Source organism: Coregonus lavaretus, assembly GCF_964263955.1.
Source record: "Coregonus lavaretus genome assembly, chromosome: 5".
NCBI classification, from domain to species: Eukaryota; Metazoa; Chordata; class Actinopteri; order Salmoniformes; family Salmonidae; genus Coregonus; species Coregonus lavaretus.
In genome coordinates this window covers 34,940,878-34,963,338 of record NC_139992.1, presented here as the reverse complement: position 1 = coordinate 34,963,338, position 22,461 = coordinate 34,940,878, and the positions used below count along the sequence as shown (strand labels likewise).

General features: G+C 42.7%; 1 protein-coding gene across 6 annotated transcripts in view; it reads left to right on the top strand.

Moving 5' to 3' along the window:
• lmo7a (LIM domain 7a) overlaps positions 1–22,461 on the top strand; it is a 110,623-nt gene that overhangs the window by 55,034 nt on the left and 33,128 nt on the right. For 3 of the 6 annotated variants that reach the window (XM_084161117.1, XM_084161116.1, XM_084161114.1), the window contains exons 3-6: positions 2,352–2,607; positions 10,642–10,756; positions 12,025–12,161; positions 13,562–14,255. In XM_084161117.1, the coding sequence (XP_084017243.1) occupies positions 2,390–2,607; positions 10,642–10,756; positions 12,025–12,161; positions 13,562–14,255 (1,164 nt within the window). In that variant the 5' untranslated portion in view covers positions 2,352–2,389. Of the gene's footprint in view, positions 1–2,208; positions 2,608–9,868; positions 9,957–10,641; positions 10,757–12,024; positions 12,162–13,561; positions 14,256–22,461 lie in introns of those variants that run through there. The other 3 variants (XM_084161118.1, XM_084161115.1, XM_084161119.1) reach the window with 2 other exon arrangements.

The window sequence follows — 22,461 nt, the reverse complement described above, 5'->3', positions numbered from 1 at the left end:
TAAACACACACACACACACACACAAAAATCCCCTCTCTTTAGGCTGAACATTTGAAGACAGAGAACCCGACTCAGAGCCAATGCAACAGTGGAGGGGACCTCGCCCAACTCATCAGGACCAATCAGAAGATCAGAACTACTAGATTCAACCTACATCATTTATTGTATAAAATGTCAGCACACAATGTTTTCGGGGCTCTCTTCAGATAGCTCCCTAAGAGTTTGACGAACGAGTCCGTGCACGCGATTCCAGATATCTTTACCTCTGAATAAACTGCCTTTATTATACCATATCCACCCTGTCCAAAGTCTCTACTTGGTCTCAGTTCTCCAGTAAACTTGTGATTATCAACAGTACACAACGGTAACAAACAATTGGGGGAACTCACGGGGCAGATAGTAAGGTCGCAGTGACACAGAAAGCAGTTCAATGTCGGGGCTCGGGGGTACAGAGTCGCTCTCTTACCAGGATCGATTTTCCCTGTGACTGTCAGATCGAGGTCCGCTCCGACCAGGGTGAAGCCGGCCGGCTCCACTTCTCTGTCCGGGACTCTGTCATCCAGCCAAGTCTCCCAGCTGTATTGGATTCCGCTGCCAGCAACGTTTTCATTATTTAGTCCGTTCGTAGCGGGTATGTACACGATCAACAAGATCAGTCCAAAACCCACCACTGGAAATCCATGGTTGGCAGAATGTTTGTAAACTAAGTGTACAAATTAAAAACATAAAATAACGCCACTAAGTGTACAAATTAAAAACATAAAATAACGCCACACTGCAGGTCGCAACAGAGACGCTGCTAGCCGCTATTTGCTTAGTTACGTTCATGGTTACGTCACGTATGACGAAAGCGCGTAAGTGCAAGCCCACAGACACCCATAGAGAATGTATTGAAAGCTTTGAAATTTGAAAAAAATAGATTTTACATGACAGGCTATGAGAGACTTCTGGGCGATTTTCAACCTGACTGAAATCGCCCAAAAACGGGCGGGGCCATTTGAAGCACGACTTTAGCCTGATTTGACATTTAGTGGCAGTCAGATCAGATTACAACACTGATAACTACTGTTGCCGTGATATAATTGATTAGAAAAAAAATCCCTTCCTTTTCCCGTTTGGCAGTGCGTCGCCCATATCGCCCTATTGAACAGGCCGTCCCTGACAGTGAGTGCACTAGTTTAGTGGTTCAGAGTCTCGCAACCGACACTAAAGTTTGACATTTTCATAATACAATGTGTTAGTCTCACTGTAAAACAAATAATGTTTTTGGATACAAAGCATGTAGCATCGGTTAAAGAGAGCAAATTACTTATAAAAAGAAACACATACTTCCCTTTTTGATAAATACATTACAACTAAATGTATTTTCTCTCTGCAGCTCATCAATCTCACTGTAAGGAGAACAATATATTACACAAACACCTATTTTCTACTTCTATTTCATTTTAGTTATATTTAATTGAGTCAAACAGGTTTGAGACGGTTGTGTTGGTGGTGTTTAGGGCCTGGGAAAGAGCAGGTCAGTAATTAGAGAGACTTGGCCCCCACTGTGAGAGACAGGCCAAGGAGACATTCCAGAGGCTTCCACACCAGCCTGTAAATGAGGGGGTAATAGGCCTCTGTTCCCAAACCAATGCCCCCCCCCCCCCCCCCCCCCCCCCCCCGCTACTGGGGTGTGTTCAGTGAGGTGAAAGGTTCAGAATATAATGTACAGAGAAATGTTAAAGGGATACTTTGGGATTTAGGCAATGATTTTGGCAATGCCCTTTATCTACTTCCTCAGAGTCAGATGAACTCGTAGATATTGTTTTTATGTCTCTGTGTCCAGTATGAAGGAAGTTTATAGGAAGCTTTGCGAGCCAATGCTAACTAATGTTAGCATGAGTTCATCTGACTCTAGGTAAGTAGATAAAGGGCCTCATTGCCAAAATCCCAAAGTATCCCTTTAAGTATAGAGCTGACCATATTCCTTATTTTATCTGCCTGACAATCATATCACAAACAACACTAAGTAGACTTCAACTCTCCCCCCTTTTCCTTTTCTCTCCTCGTCTCTCTTACTGGACCGATCTCTCAACTCTACCCTCTTCCATTCTCCGCTCTCCACTGCCTTCTCCTCCCTCCTCCCACCTTCCCTTCCCCTCACCTCCCTTTCCGGTCTACACTCGTCTATTCTCTCTTTCACCTCTTCTCTCCCCTCTCTCACAGCCCTCCCTCATTCTCCCCTCTTACTCTTTCCTGCCCCTCTAATCTCCACTGTCCTTCCTCTCCCCTCTTCCTTCACCTTGCTGCTCAATTCTACCCCTTTTCCTTCTGTCTATCTCCTCACCCCCCACCTCTCCTCTCCCCAGGTTGTGGGAGTGACGCGGAGACGGACTCAGTCTTCAGGATGGCGGCGGACAGTAACAAGGATTCGCTGCACTACCGCCGCTCGCTGGTCATCGCACCTAAAACGACCACGCAGTTCAACCAGTTTCTGCCCACCAAGGACAAGCCGGCGGCCTACATGCCAGCGCCGCTTCGCAAGAAGCGGGCCGAGCGCCACGAGGACAGCCGCCGGAGCTGGGCCAGCCCCATGTACACGGAGGAAGATGGCACCTTCACCAGGTAGCAGAGTCATACACACATCTATAGCATATACACCAGAAATCAGCTGCCTCGAGTCTTTGTCCACAGGTGCTGCTCTAGCAAATCCTTTCAGATCTCTCAATGGTTAAATCATCCAGAGGGATGGGTCTCAATTCCATTTTATTTCAGTCAAATTCAGGTGAATTGTTAAATCAAAATGGTATCGAACCAAAATATCCCACCCAGTTTCTTTGATCGTTACGACATCATTGCAGCACAAGCTAAGCTAGCTTTATACGCCAGCTTGTCTTCTTTCACAGTGTAGAAAATAGCTGCTTTGCATTGGATAATGAATACTGTATGTAAGACGTGGTCCTTGCACACTCCTCCTCTCCTATCATCTCCACTGTCTGTCTGCTGGTTAGTTCTCCCATGGTTGTGTATGATTGTCCCATGGTTGTGGTTTTGTATGTGCACTGTATCCATCATATCCTCCTGTTGCGACTGACCACAGAACACTGACCTCAATGAGACCAGGCCCACTTCCAACCAACAACGGATGCATATCCCAGAATTCCCTGCAGTGGGCGGACAAGTGCGAGAGTGGTAGTGACGACGAGTCGGACCCCGAGCGGCCGGACCCCGACCTCGTTCTGGATGGCCTGGCCAGCCGGCGCTTCCACAGCCCCTCCCCCGTCCGCCAACTTCACCCTACCCATCAGCCCTGTGGAGGCCGGGAATTCCGCGGGGTTAGGAGGAGGGGGAGAAGTGCTTCAGTGGTGAGAGGAGGGACCTGGGCAATGGTCACAGTGAACACGAACACCCCACCGCAGCAGACGGTGACCTGCCTCAGGTCAGACCAAAGAGAGAGAGAATAAGAGAGAGAGAGCTTTTGTTATGCCTGTCTGACAAAAGAGTGAGAGAAAGAGAGCACTTCTTCTGTTATGCCTGCCGGATGAACAAGTGACTTGATATCATTTATTTGAAAACCACAACTAAACGTTTTTTTTGTTCCTCATGTGTCTGAGGAGATTGAATGCTATGTACTCAAGGACGTTCCAAACACCATATGCTCCTTGTTCTGCCTGTGATTGGTTGTGTGTACTTCCTATCCACTCCGATTGGCTGGTCTCTCTCTCGAGCAGCAGTGGGCCAATGACACCGATGCTCTCCCCACCATCCGTGAGGGTGGACCAACGCTGTCCTCTCCACCGACAGCCTCCTCTGACAGATGTACGACGATTCTGAAGACGAAGAAGATGATGTGGGGTACGCCGACCCTGTTCCGGACGACATGTACGCCCGCAAAGTGGGTGCGTCCCCCAAGCCGCCCGCCGACGGGTTATATGACGGATTCCTGAAAAAGTACTGGACACCCGAGGAGGATGCCCACGTGCAATAGATCGAACTGGGGTCACAAAGGACACCCTGGCACAGCCCATGCTTACAATACTTTATCAGTCTATTTTCCTCATCTTTCCTCATCTTTCTATCACAACAGTTTCCAGTGATTCCCGTCTCTTTTGTTGGTTAATGTATGTGATTCCATCCTCATTCATAAAGCTTTGATTTGATTGATTAGTTGTGTCTGCACTGCTGTGGGGCACTGCTTTACTCTACTTTTACACTACTTCACTGTGTTGATTAAACCTGTCTGACCTCTGTTTCTCTCTTCTCTCTTCTCCCCACTCTCTTTTTCCCTCACTTGCCCTTATCACTCTCTCTCTCCACCTCGCAAAATGTAATGCAAAATAGAAAATATACTCTTGACTTCGGAATGAAATGTTGCCAATTCACATCTCATATTGCCTGACTACAATATTTTATCTTGATACCTTAATAAATATATACTGTGTTAATTTTGGCATGTTTACCTGCCTACGATACCCACTATGCACTCGGAGCATGAGAGAGTGGAGCACGGGAGTATGCATATTGAGAAATACCCATTGTCTCCTTTCAACATCAGGGAACTTCACACTGACTTGGGCAGCAGGGAGCAGTATGAGCACAGTGGTGCGAAAAGGGGTTTGAACATGAGTAAGATCTACAGTGTATAAATAACTCAAACTATTGACTCAAGCTATCTCCCATGGACAGACGCATGTAACATATTTCCATTTTTTCCCCCCAAACATTTCCAAAAACCTGTTTTTGCTTTGTCATTATGGGGTATTGATTAGGGGGAAAATGTTTTTAGTCAGTTTTAGAATAAGGCTGTAACATAACAAAATGTGGAAAGAGTCAAGGGGTCTGAATACTTTCCGAATGCACTGTATAATCTCCCCCCGGAACCTAATCGAGTATCTCATGCAAAAAGCAAGATTTTAGTTCTGGGTTTCCAAGATAAACCCCACACTGTCACCAAGACACTACACCAAACCAGACCTGGGTTCAAATACTATTCGAAATCAACTCTCAAAGTATTTTTTATAGTATTTGAACCCAGGTCTGCACAGTAAGGGTAGATGCTAATAGAGTGCAGGTTTGTTAGTAAGGAAGACAGACATGAAAACCTATAGACTGAAATTCCCCATTGCCGTGTGACGGGATGGAAGTTGTTACCTGCCATGGCAACGTGAAAACACATGCAGTGTACACACACACTGTCTCGCATACGTACGCACACAAACACACACACACATTTTCCCTCTCACTAACTCTCACACACACACACACTATTTATGTCTGACACAAAACTGGCCATATAAAATAAAATACAATTGTATTTGTCACATGCGCCGAATACAACGGATGTAGACGTTACCGTGAAATGCTTGCTTACGAGCCCTTCCCAATGATTCAGAGTAAAACATTTATAATAATAACACAAGGAATAAAATACACAGAATGAAGCTACAGTGGCTTGCGAAAGTATTCACCCCCCTTGGCATTTTTTCCTATTTTGTTGCCTTACAACCTGGAATTCAAATTGATTTTTGTGGGGTTTGTATCATTTGATTTACACAACATGCCTACCACTTTGAAGATGCAAAATATTTTTGTGTGTGAAACAAACAAGAAATAAGACAAACAAACTGAAAACTTGAGCGTGCATAACTATTCACCCCCCCCAAATTCAATACTTTGTAGAGCCACCTTTTGCAGCAATTACAGCTGCAAGTCTCTTGGGTTATGTCTCTATAAGCTTGGCACATCTAGCCACTGGGATTTTTGCCCATTATTCAAGGCAAAACTGCTCCAGCTCCTTCAAGTTGGATGGGTTCCACTGGTGTACAGCAATCTTTAAGTCATACCACAGATTCTCAATTGGATTGAGGTCTGGGCTTTGACTAGGCCATTCCAAGATATTTAAATGTTTCCCCTTAAACTACTCAAGTGTTGTTTTAGCAGTATGCTTAGGGTCATTGTCCTGCTGGAAGGTGAACCTCCGTCCCAGTCTCAAATCTCTGGAAGACTGAAACAGGTTTCCCTCAAGAATTTCCCTGTATTTAGCGCCATTCATTATTCCTTCAATTCTGACCAGTTTCCCAGTCCCTGCCGATGAAAAACATCCACACAGCATGATGCTGCCACCACCATGCTTCACTGTGGGAATGGTGTTCTCGGGGTGATGAGAGGTGTTGGGTTTGCGCCAGACATTATGTTTTCCTTGATTGCCAAAAAGCTCAATTTTAGTCTCATCTGACCAGAGTACCTTCTTCCAAATGTTTGGGGAGTCTCCCACCTGCATTTTGGCAAACACCAAACGTGTATGCTTATTTTTTTCTTCAAGCAATGGCTTTTTTCTGGCCACTCTTCCGTAAAGCCCAGCTTTGTGGAGTGTACGGCTTAAAGTGGTCCTATGGACAGATACTCCAATCTCTGCTGTGGAGCTTTGCAGCTCCTTCAGGGTTATCTTTGGTCTCTTTGTTGCCTCTCTGATTAATGCCTTCCTTGCCTGGTCCGTGAGTTTTGGTGGGCGGACCTCTCTTAGCAGGTTTGTTGTGGTGCCATATTCTTTCTGTTTTTTAATAATGGATTTAATGGTGCTCCGTGGGATGTTAAAAGTTTCGGTTATTTTTTTATAACCCAACCCTGATCTGTACTTCTCCACAACTTTGTCCCTGACCTGTTTGGAGAACTCCTTTGTCTTCATGGTGCCGCTTGCTTGGTGGTGCCCCTTGCTTAGTGGTGTTGCAGACTGGGGCCTTTCAGAACAGGTGTATATATACTGAGATCATGTGACAGATCATGTGACACTTAGATTGCACACAGGTGAACTTTATTTAACTAATTATGTGACTTCTGAAGGTAATAGGTTGCACCAGATCTTATTTAGGGGCTTCATAGCAACGGGGGTGAATACATATGCACGCATCACTTTTCCGTTACTTATTTTTTAGAATTTTTTGAAATAAGTTATTTTTTTCATTTCACTTCACCAACTTGGACTATTTTGTGTGTGTCCATTACATGAAATCCAAATAAAAATCCATTTAAATTACAGGTTGTAATGCAACAAAATAGGAAACATGCCAAGTGGGATGAATACTTTTGCAAGGCACTGTATATACAGGGAGTACGAGTACCATATCAATGTGCAGGGGTACGAGGTATTTGAGGTAGATGTGTACATAAAGGCAGGGTAAAGTGACTAGTCATCAGAATAGATAATAAGAGTAAGAATAAAAAACAGAGTAGCAGCAGCATATGATAAGTGTGAAAGTGTGTGTGTGTGTGTGTGTGTGTGTGTGCGTGTGCGTGTGCGTGTGCGTGTGCGTGTGTGTGTGTATGTGCATGCGTATGTAGAGAATGTGTGTGGGTTTTGTGTGAGAGTTTCAGTGCATATATACAGTAGTCAAAAGTTTGGAAACACCTACTCATTCAAGGGTTTTTCTTTATTTTTAATATTTTTTACATTGTAGAATAATAGTGAAGACATCAAATAAAATTTGATTTGATTTGAAAACTATAAAATAACATGTATGGAATCATGTAGTAACCAAAAAAGTGTTAAACAAATCAAAATATATTTTATATTTGGAATTTCTTCAAATAGCTACCCTTTGCCTTATTGACAACTTTACACACTCTTGGCATTCTCTCAACCAGATTCACCTGGAATGCTTTTCCTTCTCTCTGCCGTCCAACTCATCCCAAACCATCTCAGTTTGGTTGAGGTCGGGGAATTGTTGAGGCCAGGTCATCTGATGCAGCACTCCATCACTTACCTTCTTGGTAAAATAGCCCTTACACAGCCTGGAGGTGTGTTGGGTCATTGTCCTGTTGAAAAACAAATTATAGTCCCACTAAGCCCAAACCAAATGGGATGGCGTATCACTGCAGAATGCTTTGGTAGACATGCTGTTTAAGTGTGCCTTGAATTCTAAATCAATCACAGACAGTGTCACCAGCAAAGCACCCCCACATCATAACACCACCTCCTCCAAACTTTATGGCGGGAACTACACATGCGGAGATGGTTACTACATGATTCCATATGTGTTATTTCATAGTTTTGATGTCTTCACTATTATTCTACAATGTAAAAAATATAAAAAATAAAGAAAAACCCTTGAATGAGTAGGTGTGTCCAAACTTTTGACTGGTAGTGTATAGTCTTGTGAGTGTGCATAGAGTCAGTGCAAGATAGGGTCAACGCAGTTGTGAGTGAACAGGGAGTACAGGAGGGGACTAAGCACGCACCCCTGAGGGGCCCCCGTGTTGTTGCCAGGAGGGGACTATGGTGTTGAACCCTGAGGTGTAGTCTATGAACAGCATTCTCACATACACTACATGGCCAAAAGTATGTTTTGGTTGTTGGTCAGTGACTCTTTGTTAGTTCCCCCTTCTGTTTGAGCGACATTTTTGGTTTTCTAGCTGGGGAACGTAACAGTAGCATCTACATTAATGTAGAAGTGTTTAGAAAGATATTCTATTCTTATTTACAATAAAAGTGACTCCAAAATGACATTATTTACCATTAATATCTATTGGGCACAAAATTATCTGAAACATAACCAAAACAAACACCAAATGCATCCAACAAGTTTGTAGAGTCACAAGCTTGATGTTATCATTGCGTGCTAGGAATATGGGACCAACTACTACATTTTTGACTACTTTAATAGACATATAAGTGAATTTGTCCCAATACTTTTGGTCCCCTAAAATGGGGGGAGTATGTACAAAAGTGCTGTCATTTCTAAACAGTTCAACTGATATGGATGAAAATACCCTCAAATTGAAGCTGACAGTCTGCACTTTAACCCCAGTCATTGCATCATTTCAAATTGAAAGTCCTGGAGTACAGAGCCAAAACAACAACAAAACTGTCGCTGTCTTTTTGTCAATATTTTTGGAGCTCCACTGTAGTTATTTCCCCTCTTGTCCAGTTGGGAGAGGGCAGTGTGAAGTGCAATTAACATTGCGTCATCTGTGGATCTGTTGGGGCGGTATGCGAATTGGAGTGGGTCCAGGGTGTCTGGGATGATGATGTTGATGTGTGTCATGACCAGCCTTCCAAAGCACTTCATAATTACAGATGTGAGTGCTACAGGGCAATAGTTATTTAGGAAGGTTTCCTTGGAGTTCATGGGAACAGGGACAATGGTGGTCAGCTTGAAACATGTTGGGATTACTGACTAGGACAAGGAGAGATTTAAAATGTGTCTGAGGTATCTGGATGTATTTCCCTCACACGTTGAAAACTCCTGTAGAGTTTTCAGCTACATCACACTAGCTCTGGTCTCGAAGAAGGGACTATTGTTGAAAAACGACACACACACACACACACACACACACACACACACACACACACCTCCCTAGCAGGTCAAAGGAAGGGGACACTTTAACTGTGATACATAACCACCTTCAATAAAAAGGAAACTAAAACCCCAGGTGAAAGCAGAGTGGCACTAGCCATCCCTTAACACAGATCTAGGATTAGATTACTTTACCACCAATCCTAACCTTAACCATTAGAGGGAGAGAAGAACACCAGACAGTGATTAGGAATCACTTTACCTCTACTTATTCCCAGAATAGGGAAAAGAAGTCTGGCCCAAATGTGCGATCACACCGCACCCGGCTGCTTACCCCTCCTGCTTTTGCCTTTGTGTTGCTGCTCTTGTTTACTAGCGCCCTCACTCGCTGGCTGACTGCTATACACGTTGCTGGGGATTGAATGGTGCAGGGCCATGTCAAGGGGGGTGGAACATGGCAAGCTCCACAAATCTCTATTGACAAAGCAACAAAGTGGAGTGAGGGGATTGTACACACAATACCAATATGCTGTCATCCAATCAAACATACTGTGTGTTATGTACAGCTAAGAGTTAGAATTGTTGAAGCACAGGTTGTAGGCTACCGTAATAGGTTGGTTTCATGTAACAGAAAGACAAGATAGAGAGATATTGATAGCAATATCATTCAGAAGTTTACAGGTAAGTCAAACGGAGTGAATGTTTTTGGCCAAAGACAACTTTGAAAGCTTTTTTTGTATGAATGGGATGGCTGAGATATACAGCTTGTTTTTTATAACACATTAGGCTAAAACTGCATTAGCTTGTGTTTTGTGTGACTCAACATGTTTTGTTTGTGCTACTTTTTAGTCTTAATAGTGTTATGTAGATGTTTTTTTTCTCCATTCTTATTAATGAATGTTGAACCTTGAAATGTTGTTTGTTTACTGTGTACTTACAAGAAACAAACATTGTCTAAAAGAATGTTTCAGTTGAAAATCACAGTTCATTTAATTGAGATTGTTAAACTCAAACATTTTTTGCTCCACATTTTGAGAGCATTTCTGATTTGGTATGTCCTATTGACAATATTGCATAATTTTCACAAAAGTCTGTTACGTAGGCAGATACACTATTATTTGTGAGCATCAGGTCATTACCTTATTTCACTATAGCTCATGCTAGTGTGATGGAATGCAAGTGTAACAGCATTCTGGGATTGGAGTGTATTTGAATTGTCTGTTGATGTATACATTTATAACCTACTTAATGACTCTAACATCAGTCTTGTGCACGGTAGGTTTATGCTCCGAACTGGTGGTCCAATGCCTGTAGCAGAGTTGACACTGAACCCAAACCTTTAAACCTCTTCCCTGGCGGTGTGTAGGAGCAAATCAATGACAGACCTTGCGGTGGACCAGGCGGCCCTGAAGCAGGTATGCTACGAGGAACTACAGAAGATCAGGGAGCAGGGCAAGGAGAATGAGGACCAGTGGCAGGATGTGAGTATATATACCTGCAACCACCACACACCTGGGCTGTGTGCAGAAGGCATAATGTAACAAAATGTTTTGTAACGCTAAATGAAAATGTGTGTTTCTTATTCGATCAGGAAGTCCTGGAGTGTATTCACTAGGAACCAAACGGGAGCAAACAGGATGAAACTGGGAGGGACCTACCTGAATTTGTCTAATAGAAACTCTTGTTTTGGTTGCAAAATGTTTTCCCTCGCAAAGTGTTTTTCGACAGTGTACACTAATGAATAGACCCCTGGTAATCCCTCCCTGTGTTAGCCCTTTGGTTAGGTTTGGTGCCAAATGAACCCTCTATGCCCCACATGTCCGCTCACCACCAGGGGTCCCCACCTTACCAGGGGTCGCATACATTCACCCCAAAAGACTGCTGTTACACTTGACTTAAACCCTCCCTAATATAATAATCATGACATAACGAATTGATGAGCTAGGCCTGTTTAATCATCACCAATTGTAGTGTCTTCGACCATGTCAATGTATAGGCCATGGTTATTGTATCCTTGTCTGAAATTAGTACACAAGTCAAAGCCATCCCAGCTGTCTACAGGTAACAACATATGATAGGTCAGTCTAGGTAGTATTTGATATGGGGAGAATGGAAATCTGAAGAGAACAGCTATTCTGGCCCAGTGTGGTGAAAGGAGAACTTGTTTTGTAAAGGTCAGCTGTGCATCATTTAAGGAGGCACAGCTGAGATTGTGGATTAATGATCACCACAGAATACCTCATCCTACTTTTATATATATCTTTCCTCATTTGAGTATTCACTCAGGCCTGCAGTGGCAACTAAACACCTATAACACCAAGACAGTTACAATATTCTGGGAAAGATGACCCATCTTTGAAGGTCATTCCACAATGTTTCACCGTGTCTAACTAAATTCATGTGATTATTCCACAAACTCCTACAGTATATGAGTGAGTGTTATTGGTAAAGGCATCATTCTTCCCTGTTACTGTAGTCAGTTACATTGATATAACACAGAATTTAGGTCACACACGGGCCCCAATACACAGGGGACATGAGGCGGGAGGAGCTAAACACACAAATAGGACACCTTCTACCAATATAGTCCTCCCTCTCTTTCTCTCTCGCTCTCTCTCCTCTAATCTACAGCTAACCACTTTTACATTAGCCTTCCTGGCCATCCGTTAGGGGATTTAACTGTGTTACATGGGCTTTTCCAAGATGGACGTTTCTAAGCTGGTCTCTGGCGTGCGTTTCATCTCTGCAGGACCTCACCAAGTGGAAGAACCGTCGCAAGAGCGTCAAGTCTGATATTGTGAAGAAGAAAGAGGAGAGGGAGCAGATTGAGCAGACCACAGCGAGCAGCGGAGGAGGGAGCGGTGGTTTCCTGAGGTCCAACCGGAGGTAAGAGAGTGACACCTGAGGACAGGTAGACACCAGGGTCAATATGTTCATTAGGGCACTCAATGAAAAAAAAATCTATGGAAAACAATGAGGGTTTCTTACTGGACATGTTGAGTTGATCCCTCCATGTCCAGGCAGTCCCTCCCTGTTTTTCCGTTTGGTGCCTTATGAACATGACAGTGGGGACAGGTAGATACCACACCTAGGTTGAATACATACAGGTCTGGACATTAAACAGTTACTTTTTTTAAATCGCTGTGATGCAGCAAAGTACATTGTTAATGTGACAAAACTGTCTGGCAAGGTGATGCCAATCACCACGTTGATTAGCAATCATCTAACAATAACCTATGTCATTAAAGGCGGCAGATAGCCTAGTGGTTAAGAGCCGACTATACTACTACTACTATAATATAATAATATAATATGCCATTTAGCAGACGCTTTTATCCAAAGCGACTTACAGTCATGCGTGCATAAATTTTTTTTGTGTATGGGTGGTCCCGGGGATCGAACCCACTACCTTGCCGTTACAAGCGCCGTGCTCTACCAGCTGAGCTACAGAGGACCACAGGTGTTTATGAAATATGTCCTTGACGGTGCAGTTTTGGTTTGCCTGGTACAAGGGCAAACTCCAAGCCAAAATCAATGCACACCTTGAATACTTTCAAGGATTTTACATGTATTTGACCCTGCTCTAGTATAGTACATATTAGGTTTACTATACTGAGGAAAGGGCACACACTACAAATGGCAAGGTGCAGATTGACTGAATGTAAGACTTAAAGAAGGAATCTAGCCCCACAATGATTGATAAAAGTACTGCTAGAGTAGACGCCCTCAAGGACAAATCCTGCCTGTGTTCTAGTTACTATGCTCTCTTTATTATTTTAACACACAGTTACCAAAGGACACATCCTTCCATTTTTACCAACAATTAGAAACATATAATGCTTTATTGGTTGTAGATGTTTTACTACGTTTTAAGTATTTTGTCATCAGAATTCTCATCAGTAGTTTTAGATGTGTGTTTTCACTCTCACTCAAAACTGTCCTCTTACTGTATATGTACTGATTGCACCAACAAACACCTGTCGATGACAATGCAGGCACAGATACAGGGCCATACAAAGTTTTGTTTTATTTTGCCCTGTGTCCCTTTCAACCTTCATCCACCTTTCCTCCATGTTTTTCCCATCCTCCCTTGCCTCCTCGCTTCCTCTCTCTCTCTCTCTCTCTCTCTCTCTCTCTCTCTCTCTCTCTCTCTCTCTCTCTCTCTCACACATTACACCTCATAATCCCTTTCCCCTCTCTCTTTCACCTGTCTCCTCGCTCTCTTTCCTCTCTCCTTCACTGTCCTCCCTCTCTCCTCCATCCCTCTCTCTCCTCCATTCCCACAGCTCCATCGGCAGTCGTCTCAACTCCCTCGCCTCCCTGGACCAGGACGTGTTTGAAGACTCCATTCCGGTCCTCCGCACCCGTACCCTCCCACCCAGGAGCTACACCACCACTGTCCGCCCCAGTCCCACACCCCCCTCCGTGCCTCACCCGAGAGAGGAGGACCCCGCCCCCACTGCCACCACGGCAACCGACAGGGCCGACTCGCCCCCCAGGGGTGACATGAGCAACAGTAGCGACAGTCCCTCCGGTTCCGGTAGCGACATCACCAACAACACTACCACCATCGGTCTTACCTCCAACTACAACCCCTATGTTCCAGCCCCGACCCCCTCGGAGAGAGCCCCAAGCCCGGCCTTGCGGTACACCAGCGCAGCCAAGACGGATGAGACCTCCAGCATCACCACCGTCACCACCCCCAGCTTCCTCCCCAAACTACCCGAGCCCAGGCACCAGGGCAAGGTGGCTGAAGAAGTGACCACCTCCACTGGTGGTGGTTCTCTGTACAAACTACAACCACATTACAACTCGGTGGCGATGGAGCCAAAGCCTATGCCTCCCAGTGTGTCTCGGGTTTCTGCCTCTCTCCCCAGGAGCTACATGAAGTCGGATAGCGCTCGACTCACCTCTGTCGTCACGCCACGGCCCTTCGGCAGCCAGTCCACCTGCGTCGCATCGCTGCCCCACACCTACACCGTGAGTACTGTAATATTACTACACCTTCCAGTTCTGTCTGTGTGTGTAGTTATTTGTTACATCAGGACTGCTCTCTGCAGAAATAGCTTTTTAGGACATCTAGACTAGAGGATTTGGGTGAGGTACTTCAATGGCTGTGTACTGGGTCATGTTCATTAGGACACGCAACGTAAAGCAAATGTTACAACAAAAAACGAAACTGTCAGTTTCTTATTAGAGTCCAGATAATCTCTCGACTGTTTCAGTCTGTTTTCCTCCATTTGGTGCATAATGAACAGGACCTAGGAAAGTTTTGTTCTCTGTTGCAGTGTGGTCTATTTCCAATGTAGTAGTTGCTCACACAAACTAGCCTGATCTGTTTACCTTAGGGGTGTAACAGTTCACCAAACACACGGTTCGGTACGTATAGTGATTTTGGGGTCAAGGTTCGGTTTTGGTACTGCCATTCACAATGATCAGCATTCACGATGTTCCTTGCATTGTCTGTTGTGACCGGATTGTTATGTTGGCCTCACAAGTATCCACTCTGCGTTTGTAACCATGTGGGAGGTGGTAATTTACCAGTTGTGAATTCGTAAATACCAGTTGGATGCATTGATGTTATTTGAACTCGTTGAGAAAAGCTGATTGAATAATGGCCAACAAGCTGTGTCAACCATAAACTAAAAGTACAGCTATCATGCTTGTAAACAAATTATAGAATAAAAAAAACACATTAACACTAGAACCGGTAAAGCAGTCATTTTGACTGCTCATTAATGTAAAAAAAAGTATTACTCTGCCATTTAAGTCATGCCCTCCTCCATCCTTGACTTTTCATTAATAAGTCTATATAACACACTGTTAGAATCTTAATATCACAAACAGAACTAGAGTTATAACCAGTTATAGAAGGGCATGTCATTTTTAAAAATGGTTTTCCCTGTTGCCCCTCCTTCTCCCGAAAGTAGGGCCTGCTCCGATCCTTCTCCCGACAGTGGAAGGTGCCATGCCCAGTTGATAATCACCGCGAGATTTGCTTCGAAACTGAACCTAAACTAATTTCACACATGAAACAACAGATTATTAAGTAAATTAAGTATGATGGGGGAGAATGGGTGAGTTGATGAGCAAGGGGAAGCAAACTATTATTTTGTTATTACCAATTGTGTATTTATATTTTCTAATTATAATCTCAAAATGGTATGTACCCTATATCAGTCCACCAAATCCAAGCAGTCTTATCAGTCTACTCTGGCCTACTTGGAGTACACAGTGAGAGCATGCGTAATTTATAATGGCAAGAAGACCAAGACGAATGGATGCACATGCTGTGTTAGTACTGCTACAACATCTGAATGAAAATGACTCCGATGGTGGGGAAGAAATTAATCATGATGACATCTCTGATTCTTCTTCTGATTCTGAGCCTACACCGCCGAGGCCTAAGAGCAAAAAAGCTAGAACGATGCGCAGGTGCCCGTGCCACCCCCATATGAAACATTGAGACAGGAGAGAGGAAGGAACGACAACTTTTAGATTGAAAAAGCCGGTGACAATACTACGGGACGATTATCAGCACAAAATGTCATCACTGAGAGAGCAGGCCCTACGTCTCAAGCAAAAAACATCAGCAACGCACTCACCAGCTTTCATTGTTTATGTGTCATGGACAGCACATCGGGGACTGTAGCTGAGGCGCAAATGGAGCAAATAGACACTGCCAGGGATCTGTCTGTTGATGAGCTGGAAGCGTTCATTTCAAACCTGAATGTCCTTGGAGCATTCGGTGGAAAGAGCATGTATATGTAGAGCTTTTGGTCAGACTTGTATTGGATACCTTTCTTTGGAGAAACCATGTCACGGGATCTCTTCAGAAAGATCATGCGTTACCTCTGTTTTGATGACAAGAAATGAAAGCGCTACGCCTGGAAACCAACAAATTCGTCATGGTATTCGATGTATAAATAATTGACTTATTTTATAGTTGTCATATCGACACTTATATTCATTATAATACCATTATTGCTTTCACTATCAAGCACACTTGGCGCTTATGATGTTTAGGCCACTGATGTCTTCACCGTGCGTCTTGGTGGTTGAAGTATTTTTTGTATTTTGTCGTTATAAAAAGAAGCTGTTACCGTTTTTCCAACACGTATGGTTTCTGTTTCATAGTTGTAACAAAGGCACTCCACTAATTAAATGTATTGAACACTAGATTTCTATTTTTTTACTATAGCCTACAGTAACATAAACTACTGGAAATGATATTGCTATTTAAAAATAATAATAATAGTGTTCTAATGTTACCTAAGACCTTCATAAACACAATCAAATTATTATTTTTGCGATAGCATATATGAAATTTAATAATTACATTGTTAATAATGTGTTGTTGCATTTACCTGTCGAAAATGTTGTTATAGAGGCTGTTTCCTTAGTCAGTGCTCAGGATGATAGACGAGTTTCCCACTAGTAGTTACCAGTTTGAGGGCTGTTCAAGTGGATTTTTCCCAGTCCTATGTGTTAAATTCCCACTTCCCACTTGGTTACAAACGCACCATGACACTGCCTCCTTCAGTGCAAGATGCGCACTTGTGAATCTCTTAAATGGGGCGTGTCTGTAGCATGGTACTCCGGGGTAATGTGATGGGCTGTCACTGTTAAAGATCCAATGCAGCCGTTTTTATCTCTATATCAAATCAGTTCTGGGTAACAATTAAGTACCTTACTTTGATTGTTTTAAATTAAAATGGTAAAAAATTAACAAAAATAGCTTCTTAGCAAAGGGCAATTTCTCAAGCAATTATTTTTCTAGGATTGTTTGGTCTGAGTGGGGAGGGGAAAACTGTAAACTAGCTGTTATTGGTCTATTAACTAATTGGTTTGGAACTCTTTCTTATTGGTCTTTTAATTAATTTATCACCTGTTGATGTCACCAGGCAGGCCAAAACTCCATCCCACCAAATCAGGCAATCTTTTCAAACATATCTTACACAAAAAGGTCATTAACATAATTTTCACAATTGCACAGTATTATTCCAATCGCATAGTGTGGAAATATATATACACAACACAGGAAAATCATGTTTTTGACTGCAATGGGCCTTTGAGTAAGCGTAACAGAAGGTGCATTGGCCAAATCATTGAAAACTTTTACTTTGGTTTGCTCATATAGAGCGGGTACTACCTGTTTGTTGAAATGGGTGCAAGGGGGTAGATCGTAAAGTGGCTCGAGCACTTTCACGAGGCGCATATCCCCGGCTATAAACCAAAGACTGTAACAAATGTACAAAATAGCCTAGCTATAGCTCTTGTAATTTCTTTGGCCCGGTAAGTTTCTGTGCATTTCCGTCTTGCTCCGGTATACTGGGGTGATGTCAGTGTAGATGTGTCAACATATTTGCGGTGTTGGCAGCTCCATAGGCTATTCTCGTTGAGCGTGGGGACATACTGTCAACATTTCATCCACAACTCTGTCCATCGCCATTGTAATCTAATGCGCCTCACAAAAGGACAGTTTAAAATACACCAATTAAGATTACAATTTTGATTACAATGTGCACATAGGCTCTAGTTGTTTAAACGGAATAGCCTGAAATGTATTTTCAGCTCAGATTTACTAAAGAGGCGCATAGGCCTACAAAGCAGCGTAGGCATAGCCTATAGGCTTAGTATTTTATTTTGTAAATATATATTTTAAATCCCCTAGAGTCGATTGGCGTCAACTAAATTAACATAATAAAAAATCCCCATAAAAATCTGTCAGTTTAAGCTAGAGATATCTGTGTTTTTGCATTGGATGCGTCTCGATCCACCGCATCCGCCAATGTCGCACTTCCGCATTTGCGGTGAAAGGTGGCAGAGCTAGAGCGGTGTTTGTCAGACCATGAGATATCCCCAAAATCGGTCTCATCGCAAAAACGGCTGTAGCGTTTGGCCTACATAACTATTATGACCACTCTATGGAAATGGGAGACTCTCACAAACACGGTGGCATTTTCCTCCCCCAAAAGTGTCACGGGACTCGTCTGAAGGTAACGAGGTATACTGTTTCTCAAACTAGACACTCTAATGTATTTGTCCTCTTGCTCAGTTGTGCACCGGGGCCTCCCACTCCTCTTTCTATTCTGGTTAGAGCCAGTTTGCGCTGTTCTGTGAAGGGAGTAGAACACAGCGTTGTACAAGATCTTCAGTATCTTGGAAAGTTCTCGCATGGAATACCCTTCATTTCTCAGAACAAGAATAGACTGACGAGTTTCAGAAGAAAGTTCTTTGTTTCTGGCCATTTTGAGCCTGTAATCGAACCCACAATTGCTGATGCTCCAGATACTCAACTAGTCTCAAGAAGGCCAGTTTTATTGCTTCTTTAATCAGCACAACAGTTTTCAGCTGTGCTAACATAATTACAAAATGATTTTCTAATGATCAATTAGCCCTTTAAAATGATAAACTTGGATTAGCAAACACAACGTGCCATTGGAAAACAGGACTGATGGTTGCTGATAATGGGCATATGTACACCTATGTAGATATTCCATAAAAAATCAGCCGTTTCCAGCTACAATAGCCAATTACAACATTAACAATGTCTACATTAACAATTTTTCTGTCCTTCTTAATACGTTTGAGCCAATCAGTTGTGTTGTGACAAGGTAGGGATGGTATACAGAAGATAGCCCTATTTGGTAAAAGATCAAGACCATATTATGGCAAGAACAGCTCAAATAAGCAAAGAGAAACGCCAGTCCATCATTACTTTAAGACATGAGGGTCAGTCAATCCGAAAATAGTACAGTCGCAAAAACCATCAAGCGCTATGATGAAACTGGCTCTCATGAGGCCCGCCACAGGAAAGGAAGACCCAGAGTTACCTCTGCTGCAGAGGATAAGTTCATTAGAGTTAACAGCCTCAGAAATTGCAGCCCAAATAAATGCTTCACATAGTTCAAGTAACAGACACATCTGAACATCAACTGTTCAGAGCAGACTGCGTGAATCACGCCTTCATGGTCGAATTGCTGCAAAGAAACCACTACTAAAGGACACCAATAAGAAGAAGAGACTTGCTTGGGCCAAGAAACATGAGCAATGGACATTAGACCGGTGGAAATCTGTCCTTTGGTCTGATGAGTCCAAATTTGAGATTTTTGGTTCCAACCGTCATGTTTTTGTGAGACGCAGAGTAGGTGAACGGATGATATCCGCATGTGTGGTTTCCACCGTGAAGCATGGAGGAGGAGGTGTGATGGTGTGAAGGTGCTTTGCTGGTGACACTGTCTGTGATTTATTTAGAATTCAAGGCACACTTAACCAGCATGGCTACCACAGCATTCTGCAGTGATACGCCATCTGGTTTGCGGGTAGTGGTACTATCATTTGTTTTTCAACAAGACAATGACCCAACACACCTCCAGGCTGTGTAAGGGCTATTTGACCAAAAAGGAGAGTGATGGAGTGCTGCATCAGATGACCTGGCCTCCAAAATCACCCGACCTCAACCCAATTGAGATGGTTTGGGATGAGTTGGACCGCAGAGTGAAGGAAAAGCAGCCAACAAGTGCCTAGCATATGTGGGAACTCATTCAAGACTGTTGGAAAAGCATTCCAGGTGAAGCTGGTTGAGAGAATGCCAAGAGTATGCAAAGCTGTCATCAAGACAAAGGGTGGCTACTTTGAAGAATCTCAAATATAAAATATATTTTGATTTGTTTAACACTTTTTTGGTTACTACATGATTCCATATGTGTTATTTCAAAGTGTTGATGTCTTCACTATTATTCTACAATGTAGAAAATACTAAAAATAAAGAAAAACCCTTGAAAGAGTAGGTGTGTCCAAACTTTTGACTGGTACTATATACAGTATATATATATATATATATATATATATATATATATATATATATATATATATATATATATATCACATTCCCAGTGGGTCAGAAGTTTACATACACTCAATTAGTATTTGGTAGCATTGCCTTTAAATTGTTTAACTTGGGTGAAACGTTTTGGGTAGCCTTCCACAATCTTCCCACAATAAGTTGGGTGAATTTTGGCCCATTCCTCCTGACAGAGCTGGTGTAACTGAGTCAGGTTTGTAGGCCTCCTTGATCACACACGCTTTTTCAGCTCTGCCCACACATTTTCTATAGGATTGATGTGAGGGCTTTGTGATGGCTACTCCAATACCTTGACTTTGTTGTCCTTAAGCCATTTTGCCACAACTTTGGAAGTATGCTTGGGGTCATTGTCCATTTGGAAGACCCATTTGCGACCAAACTTTAACGTCCTGACTGATGTCATGAGATGTTGCTTTAATATATCCACATAATTTTAATTTCTCATAATGCCATCTATTTTGTGAAGTGCACCAGTCCCTCATGCAGCAAAGCACCCCCACAGCATGATGCTGCCACCCCCCATGCTTCATGGTTGGGATGGTGTTCTTCGGCTTGCAAGCTTTCCCCTTTTTCCTCCAAACATAACGATGGTCATTATGGCCAAACAGTTCTATTTTTGTTCCATCAGACCAGAGGACATTTCTCCAAAAAGTAAGATCTTTGTCCCCATTAGCAGTTGCAAACCGTAGTCTGACTATTTTATGGCAGTTTTGGAGCAGTGGCTTCTTCCTTGCTGAGTGGCCTTTCAGGTAATGTCGATATAGGACTCGTTTTACTGTGGATATAGATACTTTTGTACCTGTTTGCTTGCAAGCCGAAGAACACCATCCCAACTGTGATGACAGCATCATGCTTTGGGGGTGCTTTGCTGCAGGAGGGACTGGTGCACTTCACAAAATAGATGGCATCATGAGGAAGGAATATTATGTGGATATATTGAAGCAACATCAAGACATCAGTCAGGACGTTAAAGCTTGGTCGCAAATGGGTCTTCCAAATGGACAATGACCCCAAGCATACTTCCAAATTGTGGCAAAATGGCTTAAGGACAACAACATCAAGGTATTGGAGTGGCCATCACAAAGCCCTGACCTCAATCCTATAGAAAATGTGTGGGCAGAACTGAAAAAGTGTGTGCGAGCAAGGGGGCCTACAAACTTGACTCAGTTACACCAGCTCTGTCAGGAGGAATGGGCCAAAATTCACCCAACTTATTATGGGAAACTTGTGGAAGGCTACCCAAAATGTTTGACCCTAGTTAAACAATTTAAAGGCAATGCTACCAAATACTAATTGAGTGTATGTAAACTTCTGACCCACTGGGAATGTGATGAAATAAATAAAAGCTGAAATAAATCATTCTCTCTACTATTATTCTGACATTTCACATTCTTAAAATAAAGTGGTGATCCTAACTGACCTAAGACAGGGGATTTTTACTAGGATTAAATGTCAGGAATTGTGAAAACTGAGTTTAAATGTATTTGGCTAAGGTGTATTTGGCTAGGACTTCAACTGTACATCCTTTACAGACCGTATACATGCAACATATAGTAACAAAGTACATTAACCCTGTACAGTGCCTTCATACCCCTGGACTTATTCCACATTTTGTTTTTACAGACGGAATTCAAAATTGATTAAAAAAAATTATAATTCGGCCATCTACACATAATACCCCATTATGACAAAGTGAAAACATGTTATTAGAAATGTTTGCTAATTCATTGAAAATTAAATACAGATATCTAATTTACATAAGTATTCACACACCTGAGTCAATTACATGTTAGAATCACCATTGGCAGTGATTAGAGCTGTTAGTCTTTCTGGGTAAGTCTTTAAGAGCTTTGCAAACCTGGATTGTACAATATTTGCGCATTATTACAAAGAATAGTATTAGTGCTCTGTCAAGTTGGTTGTTGATCATTGCTAGACAAGTCTTGCCATAGATTTGTCAAGCCGATTTTAAGTCAAAACTGTAACTAGGCCACTCAGGAACATTAAACGTCGTCTTGGTAAATAACTCCAGTGTATAATTGGCCTTGTGTTTTAGGTTATTGACCTGCTGAAAGGTGACTTTGTCTCCCAGTGTCTGTTGGAAAGCAGACTGATCCAGGCTTTCCTCTAGGATTTTGCCTGTGCTTAGCTCTATTCCTTTTTAACCTAAAAAACTGTGACAAGCATACCCATAACATGATGCAGGCACCACCATGCTTGAAAACATGGTACGTTGTGTTGGATTTGCCCAAACATAACGCTTTTTATGCAGTTTTACTTTAGGATGCATGTTTTGGAATATTTGTATTCTGTACATGC